Here is a 17,661-nt window from a genome sequence, read left to right on the forward strand (position 1 = left end):
TATAAAAGAAAGCTATAATCATCATTAATCATATTTTATTATCGTGAATCGGATATTTTTCATTAATCAATTCTATTAAATTAAATACGTTTTGAACTTTTATATTGTTTTAAAAAATATTTTAATCTGGATCCACGTTAAGTTTATATAAGATTTTAAGAAACATAATTTATTTAAAGTGGTAATTATAATCGAAACTAAGTTTTAAAAAGGGATTAATATATAAAGATAACAATTTTATAATTTAAGTTTCATTTATCAGTCACAAAAGGATAATTAGAATTATTATTTTTTTAAAATTATGTGCCATTATTTTACTAATTCACTGAGAGATAGCTGTGTTTAATATACAGTATTATTATGTATTAATAACATAAATTTAATTAAATATTTACTTAATTTCTCTTATCTCAAGTTATTATCATTTTAATTAATTTAGAATTAAATGATTTACATTACGTTATTTTAAGAATTTAATAAAAATATATGGCATTTAAAATAATAAATCTGTTTTGTTTATATTTCCAATGACTTAAATAATTCATACAACGTTATAAATTGCATTGATTTCCTCTATTGTTATTATGTAATGAAAAGTAACTATGTAATATATTCATTTTGCTAAACAATTTGATAACATTTTATATTTTGTACCGATAAAAGTTTTTCTGGCACTGAATTAGTTTATTAATTAATAATAATAATACTTTGATTTACACCATTGAGCTTACATACTTCTACCATATTCTCAAACTGTTTCACTGTGTGAATACATACAGAAACTAAATTTGGGTCTTCTAAAAACTTGTTTAATTATCCTTTTAAAAACATTACATAACAGAAAATCAGTACAGTAATTCATAAACAATTTCTATCATTAAAATAATCATATTTTCATCAATCCTAATTACAACTCTTTATTTTTAAAAATCTAATTTAAAATCTTAAAAATAATATTTATCTTTTTTTTTTTTGCTTGAAGGATTATAATAATAATAATTTAAAAATGAGTATTCTAATTAAACAGTAAGTATGATTTTTTTTTTTTTAATTTTCAAATTACAAAAGTGTAAAATGTTGATAGTAATCTCTTCAATAAAAATCTCGAAACTTTCTACACGAAATCGATTTTACCTGTGATATTAATATTGATATATTAATTATTTTTTTCATATCTTTCATTAGATTATCATTCTATATTATCATCACTAGATCTGACAATAATTACTAAATTGATACGTAGTTTTTATAGTATAAAAATATATAATGTTTTTAATTATAAGCAATAAAATAGAAGAATAACAATAAATTTATATTATTTCCACGAATAGAACGAATGAATTGGAATTTGAATAAAGACATTTGAAAAATATATACATAAAATGATAGGATATCGGATATTCACTCTCTATTATATAAATATATTTATAAAAATAAGTTTTGCATTTTATAATTGATGATTTTATGTTATAATGTGTTTGATTGGTGTCTGCAGGTGAAAAATATAGATAATTACAATCGTTCGAAATTTAGCTAAATAAAACAAATTAAACTAAACTTAACTAAACAAAGAAAGAAGCAATTATATAATTTTTCAATAGATTAGAGTGCTTGATGGCACAAGGTAATTATCCCATCCCATCAAGGAGGATCCCGCATCACTCCCGGAAACACTTTCTATAGTGAAAAACACCTAATAAAGTGTTAGATACGTGAAAATAATACGAAAAACTTCACGAATCCGCGACCAATTACCAGTGTTTAGGGGTTTTATCCACTCGGCAACTGGTGAGTTCGATTTTTTAATGCAGCAGTAGAAATAAGTTGATAAGTTGTTGAAAATCAAACTATTGAATAATTCGATATAAATATATGTTGCAGAATCGTAATTTCGATACTTAAAATATTCTAATTTTTATTTAAAAAGAACAACGTTTTTGATTCCAAAAATTTTGCATATAATAAGATATAACAGTTAAACACTGTTGAGGAGGGACCCTCTACCTCCAGGACGTGTCCGAGCCATTGCAATCTTCTCCTTTCTATTATCCTGCCAACATTTGAGTTTCTAAAGCGCTGATAAAGGTCTTCTTCCCATTTTTGTTCCATAACGTTGTAGGTTGCGCCATATATCTTCCTCAGAATCTTTCTCTTGATCGCACAAACCCGTTCCTCCGTAGCTGATGGAGTGGCCCACGTCTCGCATCCATACATCAGCATCGAACGTATTAATGTCATATAGAGTTGAATCTTATTTTTCTGGGATACTATATGTGGCGTCAAAACGTGGTTTAGGCCAAAACAAACACGACTGGTATTCTTTGCCACACTTCCCTATCCACCTCACAAGGTCGAGCCTAGATACTTGAACACCTTTACTCGCTAAAAGTATGGCCATTTATCACTATTAATTAATGAAATTTAATGATAAAAAACGTAAATATGTATTTAACATAAAATTATTATAATTTTCTCCAATAAAAAAAGATACAAGTTAAAAAATAATTATATCAAAAGACTTTTTCTTTCAATATAACGAAAATTTCTTATAAATTTGCAGTATTATTTCCTGTTCATTTCAGCGTAATGTATAATCACTACGCTTCATTTACTATTATATCCAAAAAATCGTCTATTAATCATAAGATAATCAGAAATAAGCTTCTGTCTGACAATATAACAAATATCAGATAATTTTTTTTCCTTCTTTGTGATTGTGGTGTGGTGTCTGAATTTGAAAGTTTCTTATTATATTATTATTATTTCACACGCAGTGAATTTCGATATAATATATAAAGAAAAATGTATTTTATGCAATTACATTTTTATTTATTTAAAAAAACAGTTAAGAAATTGTATTATGCGTTGTAATATATAATGCACATTTTCTCTCCACCCTGAAAGATTAATGTATTTTTCTTCTTATCTTTTAAAAACTTCATTCCAACAAAAATAATGACATTTGAAAAATATATAAATTATTATTATTTTTAATGTTTTATTGTTTTTTTTAGTTTATATTTAACGAGAAATATATATATATATGAAAATATATATTATTATACAAAAAACAATATTTAATATTTTTTAAATTTTATTATATATTGTTTTATTGACCCTATCAAAGAATGATATAGTAAAATAAAGTGGAACAGTTTGATATGGCACCATTTTCAAAATTGTAACACTTATAATAAAAAAAGAAGGAAGCTCTTTACCTTCATTGTTTAAATATGGAAAAACACATTAAATAGAAAAATTGGAATTATATCAATAGATGTATTAATATATAAATAAATAATTTAATATCTTGAAATGATTCTTCCATTATCTCTTTTCATTTGTTAATACTTATAGATAAATAAATACATATAAAAGGATAAAAATAATCAAATCTTTAATAATTTAACTTCTACAAGTATCGATTTTTAAAAACTCGTAAAAGTTCGTGTTATTTGTTAGCAATGTACCGTATTTTTTTTTAATTACATATTTCGTAAGGAAAAACATATTTTCACTTGGAAAAATTCCATTAAGGAAAGCCAAATTTCATTACTTGACTGATTTCTTAAATGAAATATTTTTTTATTTATTTTTATCGCCAATATTGAGTTAGATTATTTTTAAATCAAAATTAATAGAAAAATATTTTTCATTAGTAATGACGCCTATTTTTAGCATTCGTTAAAATTAAGAGATTTTATACCTTCTTAACATAGACGATTGATATTTAATTCTCTCTCAATATAAACAGAAATCAAAGTGTAATATTCTATGAAATGATAGTAAAAGATATTATATAATTTCATTATGTTAAAATAATTTTACTAATTTCAAGTTATACATAAAGAATATCACATTGTATTGTAAATAATATTGTTTTTTTTTAAATTTTCGTCCCCTTCCCCCCGTTGTAAATGCTGAAGCCACATCAAATGATGATGATGAAGATAATGATGATATTATAAGATAATAACATTAAACTTTGCTAATGTTTAAAAGTTAAAATTTCTATTATTATAGCGAAGTTTAATTTCTTTTTCCTAAATAGTCGTTTCCTATTTCATAGTTTTTTTTTCCTATTTTAAAAATAGTTTTAAATATTTCTAAAAAATTGTTATAGTTTTTAAATGTTTCTGTCATTTTTCTTTTCATAAATTAAATAATTTATTTAAGAATAAAATTTAATTTAATAACGAAGTATAATCTACGTAACAAATCCAAATTTGTGTTATTAATTCTCATTCGAACTGAGAATACAAAATGAAAACTTTTGTTTAATTTAATTTTATTTATTAAATCGAAATTTAATCAGTTTTTATGTATTTTAGTTGAGAAATTTAAATTCTGTTCAGAATAATTTATTACTAAATCGTTACCAAAGCCAATACGAAGACAGGAGTTACTAAGCTTATTACTTTTGATTTATGTTTATTCTTACGTTATCTGAATTTATTGCATCAATAATTACGATGAAAATGACTTAATAGGTAACACAGTCATTAGAAATATTTTACAGGATTGAGTCACAAACGAAACTATTGCCGAATTTTACCGAAATAGTTTCATCCGGTATAACAGATACGAATGTTAAAGACTCGGTTAACATATTCTCAAAAACGTTTTAATTTTAGAAACGTAATCAATCAAATTTAATCAATTCTACGGTATGAATTTCCTGGCTACTTGGTTCAAAGACCAAGTAGGATTTATAAAAAAAAAACAAAAACAAAAAAATAGGGTGAATCTTCAATTCTGCTGCTGTTTACACCTTCTCGTCTAGTCATTGAACCGAAACGGAACGGGAAAAGTCGAGTGTTAACGAAAGATTATAAGATCTAAAAATAGATTTAATAATTATTTATCTCTACAAGAAATAAAAATGGATAAAGAATAAAAATTTCAGACCTGGAATTTTAGTGTTTTTTTAAAATATATATAATAACAGAAAGGATCGTTGCAATAGAGGTTTTTTTTTATTTATTATTTTTTAATCTGAGATATGTCGAAAAAGATAGGATTTCTGCATGGTTGAATTATGAAATATTTGAAAATTATAGTCATTAAAAATAAAAAAAAAAACGAAACAAATTTTGAAGTTTCCATTTGTTTCGGTCTGTTTATAATTAATGAACACTTTATAATTACTTAAAATATTAATGTGATAATGGTATTTTGAATTAAAAAGTCATTTGTGAGCACTGGAAAAAATTAAATAAAATTTGAAAATTTCTCTTTCGATTCTTATTCCAGAAAGTAAATTGGTTGGATAATAATAATAATAATAATAATAATGAAAAATTATAATTTTATTGATCAGTTTTTAAAATTAATAGGTGCCACGGAAGAGACTCGACGACCCAAATATATTGTCATCAAATTTATTTTTTTTATTAGTATCTTCATCACTTAATATATCTTTTATAAATGGCTCTAGAACAATTTTAGATCTATAAAGTGGGCATTTGACCCATAAATATTCCACTGAATTACGTGTTAAAAGAAGCATCTATACAGATGTATATTTTATAAAGTACTATATAATTAGACTATCTGTTGATAAAATTTAATGTTAGATATTTCAGTTTTCGTCCACCCGAAGATTTTCTTTCTGTTAGTCATTTTATGTATTTTTAACATTATAATTAAAATTTATTTATTTTTTTAAATTGAATAAATATTATTTTTTTTCTCTCTCTATATATTTCTTCTTCGTCTATCAAAGGAAACGTAATTAGAGCATCGAAAAGAAACCTTTTCTCCTGAAGTGCACGCATATCCAAGATAATAATTTATCTGTCTGTATTTCATTTTTTCTGTTTCTAATAGTAGAAATATAAACTAGTCACGCATGTGCTGCTATGCTGTTTACAAATACGATGTTATCTAATCGACCAATCATCTCATTAACCAGTGGGAGCGTCCAATGCACCCACAATAAAGTGCTCATTTTGCTTCTTTATTCAAGTGACGTAGTAAAACTTCCTCTCATTGGTCGACGTTATCACGTGGTTGAAAAATTTTATCTTTATAAGACGAGATTTTGCGAGCAAGTGATAAAGTATATCCAAACTCGGAATTTATCCGAGAAGAAAGAGTGGCTATGGAAATGGTAAGTGTACTTATATAAATAATATTGGCGCAGTGTGGACAAATAATGTTAAGTAATATAATTCTGTATTCTATCTCTTGTAGGCCAAGTGTTTTGTGCTACTATTCATTGTGTTGGGTTTAACCGATGCGAAAGAATCGAACAAGAGTTCGGTGGTAGCTGATAAAAGAATAGATACTGATTTGAAAACGTCGGACACTATAGGTGGAGATGATCTTGGTTTTCTTATCAAGAGCCTTGGATTAGGAGGCGGAGGAAGTGGTGGAGGAGGAAAAGGTGGCGGAGGCGGAGGATACGGAGGCGGTGGGGGAGGTGGAAAAGGTGGATTTGGAGGTGGGGGAGGCTATGGAGGCGGAGGAGGTGGTAAAGGTGGATTTGGAGGCGGAGGAGGTGGAAAAAGTATCATAATCACTTTTGGAAAAGGAGGCGGAGGAGGAGGAGGAGGATACGGAGGCGGCGGAGGTGGTAAAGGAAGTTTTGGAGGCGGAGGAGGTTATGGTGGTCTTGGAGGGGGAGGCGGTGGTAAAGGAGGTGGTTACGATATACTTTCACTCCTTGGAGGTGGCGGTGGTGGAAAAGGAGGCGGTGGAGGTGGAGGTGGAGGAGCGGAAAAGGAGGATTTGGTGGTGGTGGATATGGAGGCGGCGGTGGAAAAGGAGGAGGAGGAGGATATGGTGGACTTGGAGGAGGAGGCGGTGGTAAAGGAGGTGGTTACGATATACTTGAACTCTTTGGAGGTGGCGGCGGTGGAAAAGGAGGCGGTGGAGGAGGCGGAAAAGGAGGATTTGGTGGTGGTGGATATGGAGGCGGCGGTGGAAAAGAGGAGGAGGAGGAGGAGGAGGATATGGTGGACTTGGAGGAGGTGGTGGTGGTAAAGGAGGTGGTTACGATATACTTGAACTCTTTGGAGGTGGCGGCGGTGGAAAAGGAGGCGGTGGAGGAGGCGGAAAAGGAGGATTTGGTGGTGGTGGATATGGAGGCGGCGGTGGAAAAGGAGGAGGAGGAGGAGGAGGAGGATATGGTGGACTTGGAGGAGGTGGTGGTGGTAAAGGAGGTGGTTACGATATACTTGAACTCTTTGGAGGTGGCGGCGGTGGAAAAGGAGGCGGTGGAGGAGGCGGAAAAGGTGGTTTTGGTGGTGGTGGATATGGAGGCGGTGGTGGAAAGGAGGCGGAGGAGGATATGGAGGAGGAGGCGGCGGTGGTAAAGGAGGTGGTTACGATATACTTGCACTGCTTGGAGGTGGCGGTGGTGGAAAAGGAGGCTTAGGAGGTGGAGGAGGAGGTGGAGGAAAAGGAGGCGGAGGTGGCGGCGGCTACAGTGGACTTGGACTTGGTGGACACGGAGGTGGTTACGGAGGAGGTGGTGGTGGAGGAAAAGGAAGTGGCGGCGGCGGCGGCGGCTATGGTGGAATGGGACTTGGTGGGCATGGAGGAATTGGAGGTGGTTTCGGCGGTGGAGGAAAAGGAGGAGGTGGAGGTGGTTATGGTGGAATTGAACTCGGAGGACATGGAGGACTTGGAGGTGGCTATGGCGGTGGTGGCAAAGGAGGTGGAGGGGGAGGCTATGGTGGAATTGATATTGGTGGATATGGAGGTTTAGGAGGTGGATATGGTGGCGGAGGAGGTAAAGGAGGAGGTGGTGGTGGAGGATACGGAGGACTTGGAGGTGGTGGTAAAGGAGGTGGGGGTGGCGGTTTATCCAAGGAAATTATTTTTGTGGATCTAGGTGGATTTGGAGGTAAAGGAGGAGGTGGTGGAGGTGGAAAGGGGGGATACTGATAATCAGTGAATATACGAAAAAATAAACTTGTATAGTAATATTATATTTAAATATCAAATTTTATTATCTTATTGTCATAAACTTTGTTAAATTATATGTTAAAATAAAGCATTTTATTTATATATGAGTCACAACATTTTAATAAAATAATCGCATAATTTTTTTAATTATTCGAATGAATCAAATTTTTTATAAAGACGTAAAAATTTTTCATTTACCTTTAAAACTATAAAATAATCATTATTTTTATATTTCGTTGTACCTTGATAGAAGCTTTACTGAAATTATGCTGGAATACTTAAAACAGTTTTATAGTTTTATCTATTTAAAAGTATTAAGTCTACTCAAAATATTGGAGAGTATGCATTAATGAAATCTTTGACTAATAAAACTAGTTATAAAAATTTTATACCATTTGGATGAATTTCATTCTCAAAACAACTAAACATATCTATTTATTTATATGTAGATGAAATGGTGGAGAAGAAATTATATATAATTTTACTTTCTAGTGATATCTACACTTATATAATTTATGTAGAATCTTGATTATCGGGTTATATATATATATATATATATATATATAAAATAAATTTTTCAAGTATAAGTACACTTATGTAAGGCTAAGAGTGGCTTATGTAATGATTATATAAGTAAGAGTACATTTATGTAAGGCTTGCCGACTGTGTGCGATTGTCGGGACAGTCGAGAGGTTGAGATAATCGTGTGTGAGCATGAAATTAGCACTGACACAAGTTTACCATCTTTACCCGTTTAATGAGATTATAAAAAGTTTTCTTACAAATGTTTCGACGTATCCGTTGAAACAAATTTACAAGGATAGGGTCCCGTAAAGTCCCGAATATTTCGTAGTGTGTCTTCCTCGGTTACAGTCGGCAGGATCGACGGCCTCGGGGTGCACTGTAGCTTGGAAAAGGATAGTCCTAATCGTAGGGATGAAGCTTGAAGCACAACTCTGAGAGATAGAACGTCTCTCGAAGATAGATGAAAGGTCGAACATCAGATATTTATGATAAAAAGTTTGGAGTAAAGAACAAAGAACGTCGCTCCCTTGAAACGCGCGTTTTAATCAGTTTTCCCCTAGATTCCGCGTTCCGTTCGGTTTCTCCTGGTCACCTGGTGACAATTCGAAACCTTTCGGGGCGCGGAAGAGGTCAATTTCGCGACTAAACCCCATTCCCTTTCATCTAAAATTTCTTCGACTATGATATCTCCTCGCAATTCAAACCCTTTGTTTTCCGTCTTATTGGAAAGAACTTTTATTGTTTAAGCTGGACTTTAAGGGTGCGACTATGCAGACGCGAATTTAGAGCGAGCGAGAGGTTGCGAGCGATTTAGTTTTTGCAAAGGAAAACCATGCACAAGCGAGAAGCGAGAAATAACGCTGGCGAGAGCGAATTTCTGGTTCTCGCACATATCTGACAAGTTTTTATATTTATCGCGTCTCGCCTCTTCTCGCCACATATTCTCGCTCGCTCGGAAAATTCGCTCGCTCTCGTCTGCATAGTCGCAGCCTGTCTTGCTTTGTTTAAGGTGAGAGCTTAACTAACTCGCCGGATTTTCATCATTCGAAATATATAATTTCGATTTCCGTCCGGTACTCACACTCATACTCGATGAAAATATAGCCTACCTTTATCCATATATATGAAAATATTTTTAAAATCATAATAGAGTAGAAAAATATTTAATTGATTTTTTAGAAGATAAATATAATTGAATATTTTAATACCTAAAATACATTTTCTACGTTTTAACTATTTTTAAAATATATAGGCCTATATATTAATGAATAGCTTTTCTTATTTCACTGTATTTACGACAATGAAATTTTATTATATTTACGATTATAAAAAACTGATTTTTCTGTTCGTTTTATAAATATTTTATTAATTATTAATATTCTTTTAGCTGCTTCTAATTTCAATAGATAAATCTATTATAGAGGATCACTTCACTCTGTGTTCCAAGATTAAGTAATAAGCAGCAACACGGAACAATGTTGAAGTTGAATCGCCAGAAAAATATTACCATGTGGCATTGTTTATATTACTTTTTAAATTAACTTTAAATTTATTAAGCATGGAGAATGACTTGGTGGGCATGTAGGATTGGAGGTGGTTTCGGCGGTGGAGGAAAAGGAGGAGGTGAAGGTGGTTATGGTGGAATTGAACTCGGAGGACATGGAGGACTTGGAGGTGGCTATGGCGGTGGTGGCAAAGGAGGTGGCGGGGGAGGCTATGGTGGAACTAGGTTATTCTAGTTGGCCTTCGACTGTCTATTACCTCAAAGGTAGACAAATTTTAATGACAGTCAGACCATATGAATCAAACAATACTATGAAAACGAATTCATAGCAGAAGTGATAATGTAGCAAAGAATAATCGGAGAATGTAGTGAAAAGAAAGGAGACCTCATTTTTCAAACACAAGACGTTTGTGAAGGATGCGAAGCCTTTGTTAATTCATACGAGAAGATTTTACTATATTAATAAAACAATTTCCAGTATTGTATATAAGTTATATTTATTTTGCATTCGTTCCGGTCCTCCTTACCCTATTGAATAGTGTTTGTTGTAAAAATGAATAAACTACGTTATAAAAAATTAATGTGTTTTTTAAAATCCCCACCCTTTTAAAAAATTCTGTGCGTGGGTATGATCACGAAGGAATATGCATATGCATAACTGACATTTATTCTTGCAATACGCTACATATTAATACTTATTATTCATTCTTAAAGTTATAATTTCCTTTTTTATCGTTGTTTTTCCTTTTAAATACAGTACATACTAAATTTTTCAGTAATTATTTATGAATTCAATGTAATAAATACTGTTTAATTGTTTAATCACTTGAGAAAATACCATAAGAGAAACACTTGTTTACCTTCCTGTTTTAGTTATTAACAACATTTAAGAGATGCACACAATAATTTCATCATGTCATAACTATGTATAACGTAATCAATGTGTTATAGAAACTTTACAATTTACTAAACAATACAGAAAAGGAATGGCGTTCTTAGCAAAAATGTAATAATTAGATAGTATTCTACCATAATTATGCAACCTCAAATGTTCGCAGTCCTTATAAAGATCGATAATTAATATTTAAAAATATTTCATGTATGACGTTTTCTCAGGGTTCGTTAATTCTAGAACTACTACTGTTAGTAAGAGATTGCCGGTGACGTTATTCTAGTTGGCCTACATAAGTTTTGAAAAAATATTTTGAGTCAGTTTTATATATTTCATCTTTCTATCCGCTAATTAATCTTTTCTGTTCTATTCTAATAATTTGCTTAACCATTTTTTTAAATATTAGTTTTAAGACGTTCTATCGATCAATTAAAATGACATCACTCGCTATAAGTTTGCTAATTTTTCATTACGGAAGTTTTTGCATAGAGACAAAGGGATGTTCCTGTTGAAACTTTTAAACTAATTCACAAGAAAAGGATATTATAAGAATTGCAATTTATTATTTAACAGAAGAAAAACAAATATTGATAACTTTTTATTTCCAAACTATAATCATGAGTGTTGCTTATATATATTACAAAGCTATTTTAATATATTATTGAAAATCATACACCTAGGTAATATTTTTATGAAAAATCATAAGACAATAATATCAATCAGGTTCAAATTATCATGATCATACAGTAGTTTCACAATAACTAATTAACGCAAAAATAATATTAATTAAACAAACAATAAAATTATCTGGACTTACAGATCGACCATTAATTACGTGTATAATTTAAAGAGAGAGGGCCACGAAAAGTACATCATTATACACGAGGTGGACATTGTCCATATATACTTTTTAATGATATTAATGGCATGCTAATTCGTTCTTATAAATCTATTTACTAGTCATATGAATAAACTATAAGTTAGAAAATATTTGTAGAACTTTACAATCATTTCTTCAATGTCAGAGGACTACCTGAACTATCGTACACGCCTAATTAAGATATAGTTACGATAGTTATTTAAAAAATAACTTTTATATTATTATACATAATAAATAAATCAAATTGAGTGTGATGCCATCTGTTATAAGATTTTGTTATAAAAAAGTTTTTTATATTATTAATTGTAATAAAATGGCAAAAGCTTAATTTCGAGAGTAGTGACGAGGTTCATGAAAAAAAATTGTAAATGCTAATTACGAATAACATCTCATTAAGCCAACCCCACTTAAGATATGACATGTGACCACCCTCTATCTCTCTACCTCCTCGGCCTTTGACCACCAAAATTTGCACCTTACACACAAGCTACCTTGCCAAATTTCGTTTCTTCATCATTATGTCATCCTGAGATATTAAACGAAATCGACGTCAACACATACATGGAATTTTCTTACTTTTTTGGTTCAGGAAGTCTCAAAACGTGATTTGCAAAAAACTCGGAGGGTCAAATTTGACACGATTTCAATACTTTCCGTTGTAATGTATATGTCGCAGGGATATGATAAAAGTGGGGATTTGGTCAAATCCCTAAGGGAGATGATCAATGAAGATGTTAAAATAAAGGTTCGATATTGACATTTCCCTAATTAAATGAAGTGATTTGATCAAATCTCTAAACCGGTTTCGTGAAATGACAAAAAACGAATCAACAAAGAAGTACTTATATGAAAAGATAGAGATAACGCCAAGTTTATTTTTATTGAAACACGTTGTAGATTTGTGGTACCTGGAGTTACAGAGGACGTTATTTTTTTACAGACACATCTATTTATTTTGCATTGTACCTTGGATTTTTCATAGCAACATTTCTTAAACCCTTGACCTCCGAATAAAGATAATTTTCCAGCAATTTCTCGCAAGTTTAGCTTTATCACAGTTGCACAAATCATTACGTAACGATAGTCGCGCGCATTTATATTTTTCTTTATCATGCCGCTCGCTCATACACGTCCTGATAGTTTCATTGAACTGTTCTTCACACACAAATTCGGTTTGAGTCTGATTTTGTCCTATATTCAAAGCCATTATTTTGATAATCGTACAAATTATATGGAAAATAAAATATAAATGCTCGCGACTATCGTGATCTAATGATTTGCGCAACTGCGTGCGCCAGAGATCGCCGGCAACTAGCCTTTTGAAGGGAAGAGGGGGGCTGGTAACTAGCGCAAGCAGTGCTGTGAAAGTCCTGACTTGTTTATTTTATCCTTTCACTAAAACAGTACAGGGATTTGATCAAATCACTTATTTTTTAGGGAAATGACTCTGTAGAATTGTCATTTTAACATCTTCAGTAAATTGATCATCTTCCTTAGGGATTTGACCAAATCTCCACTTTTATCATATCCCTGCGACATATACACAAAAGTCTAGAAAGTAACAGGTCATTGTACTACCGGTATTAACTCTTTCCGCCCTGTGGGCACTAAGAGATCCTCTTTTAGCAAGCCCATTATGGGTTGGCCAGGCCAACAATGGAACGGCCGGGTGGTGTATCCGGTCCGGCCCACCCCCGAAAAATTCCTGGAAATCTATCGACCTGTCCAGATTCGAACCCGGGTCCTCCAGAGCGGTAAGATGCCACCTTGACCGCTCTTCTAGCCAAAGACCAGTCATAGAATTTAATTGACATTTTAGCCTTTTTTTTTTTTTTTTTTTTTTTAACTCTTTCCGCCCTGTGGGCACTAAGAGGGCCTCTTTTAGTAGGCCCATTATGGGTTCGGCCAGGCCCACAATGGGGCGACCGGGTGGTGAGGGACGGGGCCCGACATATCCGAACGGACCACCCCCCGAAAAATTCCTGGGGATTATTCGACCCGTTCGGATTCGATCCCGGGTCCCCCAGAGCGGTAGGCTGCCACCTTGACCGCTCTCTGCCAGCCGCCGAATTTAATTGACATTTTAGCCTACTTGAACTTTTTAAAAATAATCTTATGCTGTATAAAAAATTATTTATTTGTTTACTATGAAAGGTAATAATGATATTACGATGTTTTCAACTGAATAAATCGTGATATTTTTTTATAATTTTCAACAAAACGTTCTAAGAAATCGGCGAAACGACAATCGAGATAATATCAGAAAAAATATTTAATTAAAATTTTAATTATCTAAATAAGCATTTATAAATAATTAATTAAGAAATATAAAATTTAATAAATAATTATTATTTTGTAATTAAAAAAAGTAAATTTGATACGGTCGAGTAGGGGGCGATGCTATATTTAGCGGCGTTAAGTCGTATGGAAACTATTTTGGTTTAAACAAAATTTAATATATTAAACATTAGTTATTCTTTTTGAAATTGGTAATAATCGAAGATAAATGTCCGTTTCTATCAACAGAGAACAATTACACGCTTATGACATCACTTTCTCAACTGATTGGTAAGAATAGTGTTTAAGCCTAGAGATAAACCACGCTATTACGAATTAGTTTTTCTGTTACATTTTGTATGTATTCACCGAGAGCAATTTCACGGCTAGATTTGTATAAATATAAATGTATGTATTACGTTAAGAAGGACCGTTTGAGTATAAATTTGAGGAAAAATGTTTGAAAAATTAAGGTATTGATTTAAATATATAACAGCAACTTGCTGTTAGTGAAGTAAAAAAAAAGCCATAAGTATTTCACTTCAGTTATCAAAACAATTGAAAGATAATAGTATCTATGTCTTTTGTAGATATTGATTGAATTGTTATTGGTGCAAATTTACCTAATTTTAAAACAGAAAATATGTTTTTTTAAAAATGATTTGGAATAGAGTTAAGTGTTAAGTATAGCCAAACATTTACTCATTTGGTGTAATGCGAGACTAAAATTAGAGAGATTATTATTCGTATTGTTTATCTTTTTAAATGTGTTTGAATTAATTCGGGTATGAAAGAGATAACTGTTTCGTATACTATTGAAGTGAAATGATTATTTGTTTTGTGACGTTAATTATTTATAAAAGGTTCAACTTGTGTACTGGTGTACTCGAAGAATTCACACTCAACAACTTTTTTAAAAAACCAATAATAGTAATTGAAAACAAACGTTTTTGACCGTTAACTTGGTCTTCCTCAGGTTCTAAATATTGAGATTTGTTACAAGTTCAAAACTCTTTCAGAACGTATTCAGATTTTTGAATAGAACAGTTGCGCATTCATGTTGCCATGGTATCATACCATGCTACACTCTTTTATTTATCCCTGCCGTTTCAGAGGACCCCTTCTCTTACAAGATAGCTGCCTTCTGGGCCCTTACGAAAAGAGCGTTCACGCACCACTTCAGAATCGAGGACACCGTATCTGAATTAGAGCACATCCAGAACATAGCCACAAAACACGGCTATAGCCATACATTGGTTCATAACCTTGCGTCTGCATATTATACACAATTGCATTGTACTGACAACACCAACACACGCACTAACGACTACAATACCACTCAATCACTTGTGGTTGAATATAATAAACACCTAGACTCCATTTACAGGGAAATTGCCGCATACACCAACAAAAAGATCGCTTACAAAAGGCATAATACTATATATGACCTACCTCATGCGCAATTCCAAGGACATCGTAGATAAAAGAATGGCACCAGGGGTATACTCTGTTCCATTATGGGATGGCAGTTTCCAAAGAGAGCTTGTTATCGGTTCAACGAAACGGTCTCTGGACAAACGTCTACGCGAGCATAAGTATGATATTGACCGCAACAGAGGCACTACTGCCCTCTCCGCGTATGCCTCAACCCCGGGCATAAATGCTGATCTGCAGAATGCGGAATTGATTAAACTCTCCCACCGATTGGACCATCTGCGACCCCTGGAAACTCTGGAAATATACAAAGCTGGACTGCGCACAAACCTGCATCAATTCTAAAGATGCATGTAACATTTCTCAAGCTTGGAAGTTTTGTTATGAAGGGATGTTCCCCATAGCTCTATTTAATGTACAGTACATCCCTATCCCTTTGTTTATATATGGAATGTAATTACATTGTTTTTGCGCCACACGTATTACGTATGTCAACAACACGTATGATACGATGGCAACACGAACGCGCAACTGTTCTATTCGAAAATTTGAATACGTTCTGAAAGAGTTTTGAACTTGTAACGAATCTCAATATTTAGAACCTGAGGAAGACCGAGTTAACGGTCGAAAACGTTTGTTTTCAATTACTATTACTGGTTTTTTAAAAAGGTTGTTGAGTGTGAATTATTTATAAAAGAATAGCATATTTATTTACTAATATACAATTTTATTAAAATCATTAACAAACATGAATGGTGACTTTTTTGATTTTATGTTTCATTATTGTTTCATTTTTGTTCTTTAAGGTATTTGTTATTTCTTTCTGTATGCAATCTGCTATGAGAATTGATACTTACAATCCTTTGTGTATGCCAGAGATTCTTAACCCTATATTGTAAAGCATAAATCATTTGTATTAGAACACAGCTTAGTAATTTCTACGACTGTTTATTTTATTAATTAATTTTGTGCTAGAATACTGACTGATGGTAATATATCAAATTTCTGATGAAATATACTAATTTTAATGCAGGTTCAGACACTAAATTATTATTATTATTAAATTTATTTGTAGCAGTTAATACATTGAGTTGCAATATGTAGTAGTTATTGTTTAATTTTTTTTTTCAAAGGGCAGATGTGGCAAATTATTCTTTTGTTTCCAGAGGTAGGATTCTCTCTGAAAATGGTAGAATTCTTTTTGTAAAACATTTTCTATGAAAAGGTGCAATTGTGTCTGAAAGGTATGTGATTCTAGTCTCTTCATGGTAAGGTTCAAGCTTCGAATGAGGGGTTTTCGACCTCCCAAATTGTAGACTCCCTCTTGTATGAGCAGAAAAGTCATATGAACCATGCCTGTATGTGCAATCCTTCACAAGTTATTTATCTCCAAAGGTCAGTTTTTAACATGTATCAGTCAGTATACTGCCTATTCTCCATGCTCCATGTCATCAAGGCTTGCAATCATTTGCCTTGACTGACACTCTGTGTGTAGTTGTGCACTTTGGTGTGAGCAATAGCGAGCACCAAAACTATATAACATCAAGTATTCCATGAACAGTCAAGTGTGTTACTCAAAGCTGGCATAGTTGTGTGGGCTAAATAGTTAAACGCGATAGTCTTAGCAGAGCAACGCAACTTGTGATCTCGCGTAGCTTGATTTTGGGGACTGTATTTTGTGAAGGGTCACTTATAAAGGTATGGTTCCTTTGACTTTTTTTGCTCCTATAGATATGCTCTATAGCTCTGATAAGGTCCCAAATGTCTTATTCAGAGCCCTCTTGATCTATGATTTGGTTAGCTCTTCACTTAGATGGATGAGGAAATCATTCTCTTCATTTTCTTTGCATGTATAACAGACAACTGAATAAAATGAATAATATTTCTGCTTAGAATGTGATGTGATGATAAACTAGCAGGTTGCACAGATCAGCAATGATTTTTTTTTCTTCTAATAATCATTTTTAGAAGCTAAATGTATTTGGATTTTAAACGTTGCGAAAAGTTCACTGAGCTCAGCATTATATCTACGTTTGCTTGTTGCAAGTACTTTCGACGAACCTTACTGTTGTCGTCTTCAGGCGAGTTCGTCGAAAGTACTTGCGACAAGCAAATATGGATATAACGCTGAGCTCAGTGAACTTTACGCAACGTTTATACGGTGTTTGGCCTGAATATTGTCGTACTGACATTTGGATTTTCTACAGCAGACAGAGAGTTTTCAATTAAACTGCT

General features: G+C 32.4%; 2 protein-coding genes across 3 annotated transcripts in view; both read left to right on the forward strand.

Annotated features, from left to right (window-relative positions):
• Herc4 (HECT and RLD domain containing E3 ubiquitin ligase 4) overlaps nt 1-17,661 on the forward strand; it is a 148,488-nt gene that overhangs the window by 106,383 nt on the left and 24,444 nt on the right. The window contains exon 2 of one of the 2 annotated variants that reach the window (XM_067277312.1): nt 14,248-14,283. The gene's annotated coding sequence lies outside the window, so the exon portion shown is untranslated. Of the gene's footprint in view, nt 1-14,138; nt 14,284-17,661 lie in introns of those variants that run through there. The other variant, XM_067277311.1, reaches the window with a different exon arrangement.
• LOC136981072 (uncharacterized) lies at nt 7,525-10,178 on the forward strand. The gene is made up of 2 exons (XM_067277346.1): nt 7,525-7,852; nt 9,997-10,178. The coding sequence occupies exons 1-2, from the start codon at nt 7,525-7,527 to the stop codon at nt 10,176-10,178; spliced, it is 510 nt and encodes a 169-aa protein (XP_067133447.1).

The sequence above is a fragment of the Centruroides vittatus genome, unplaced genomic scaffold (assembly GCF_030686945.1).
Source record: "Centruroides vittatus isolate TY-2023 unplaced genomic scaffold, ASM3068694v2 contig_742, whole genome shotgun sequence".
Taxonomy (NCBI): Eukaryota; Metazoa; Arthropoda; class Arachnida; order Scorpiones; family Buthidae; genus Centruroides; species Centruroides vittatus.

Excerpts from the sequence above, each read along its gene's own strand:
- LOC136981072 (XM_067277346.1), top strand. The coding sequence starts at position 7,525 with ATGGGACTTGGTGGGCATGGAGGAATTGGAGGTGGTTTCGGCGGTGGA. Across the intron at positions 7,853-9,996 it reads GGATCTAGGTGGATTTGGAG|CATGGAGAATGACTTGGTGG; the intron begins GTAAAGGAGGAG and ends AAATTTATTAAG.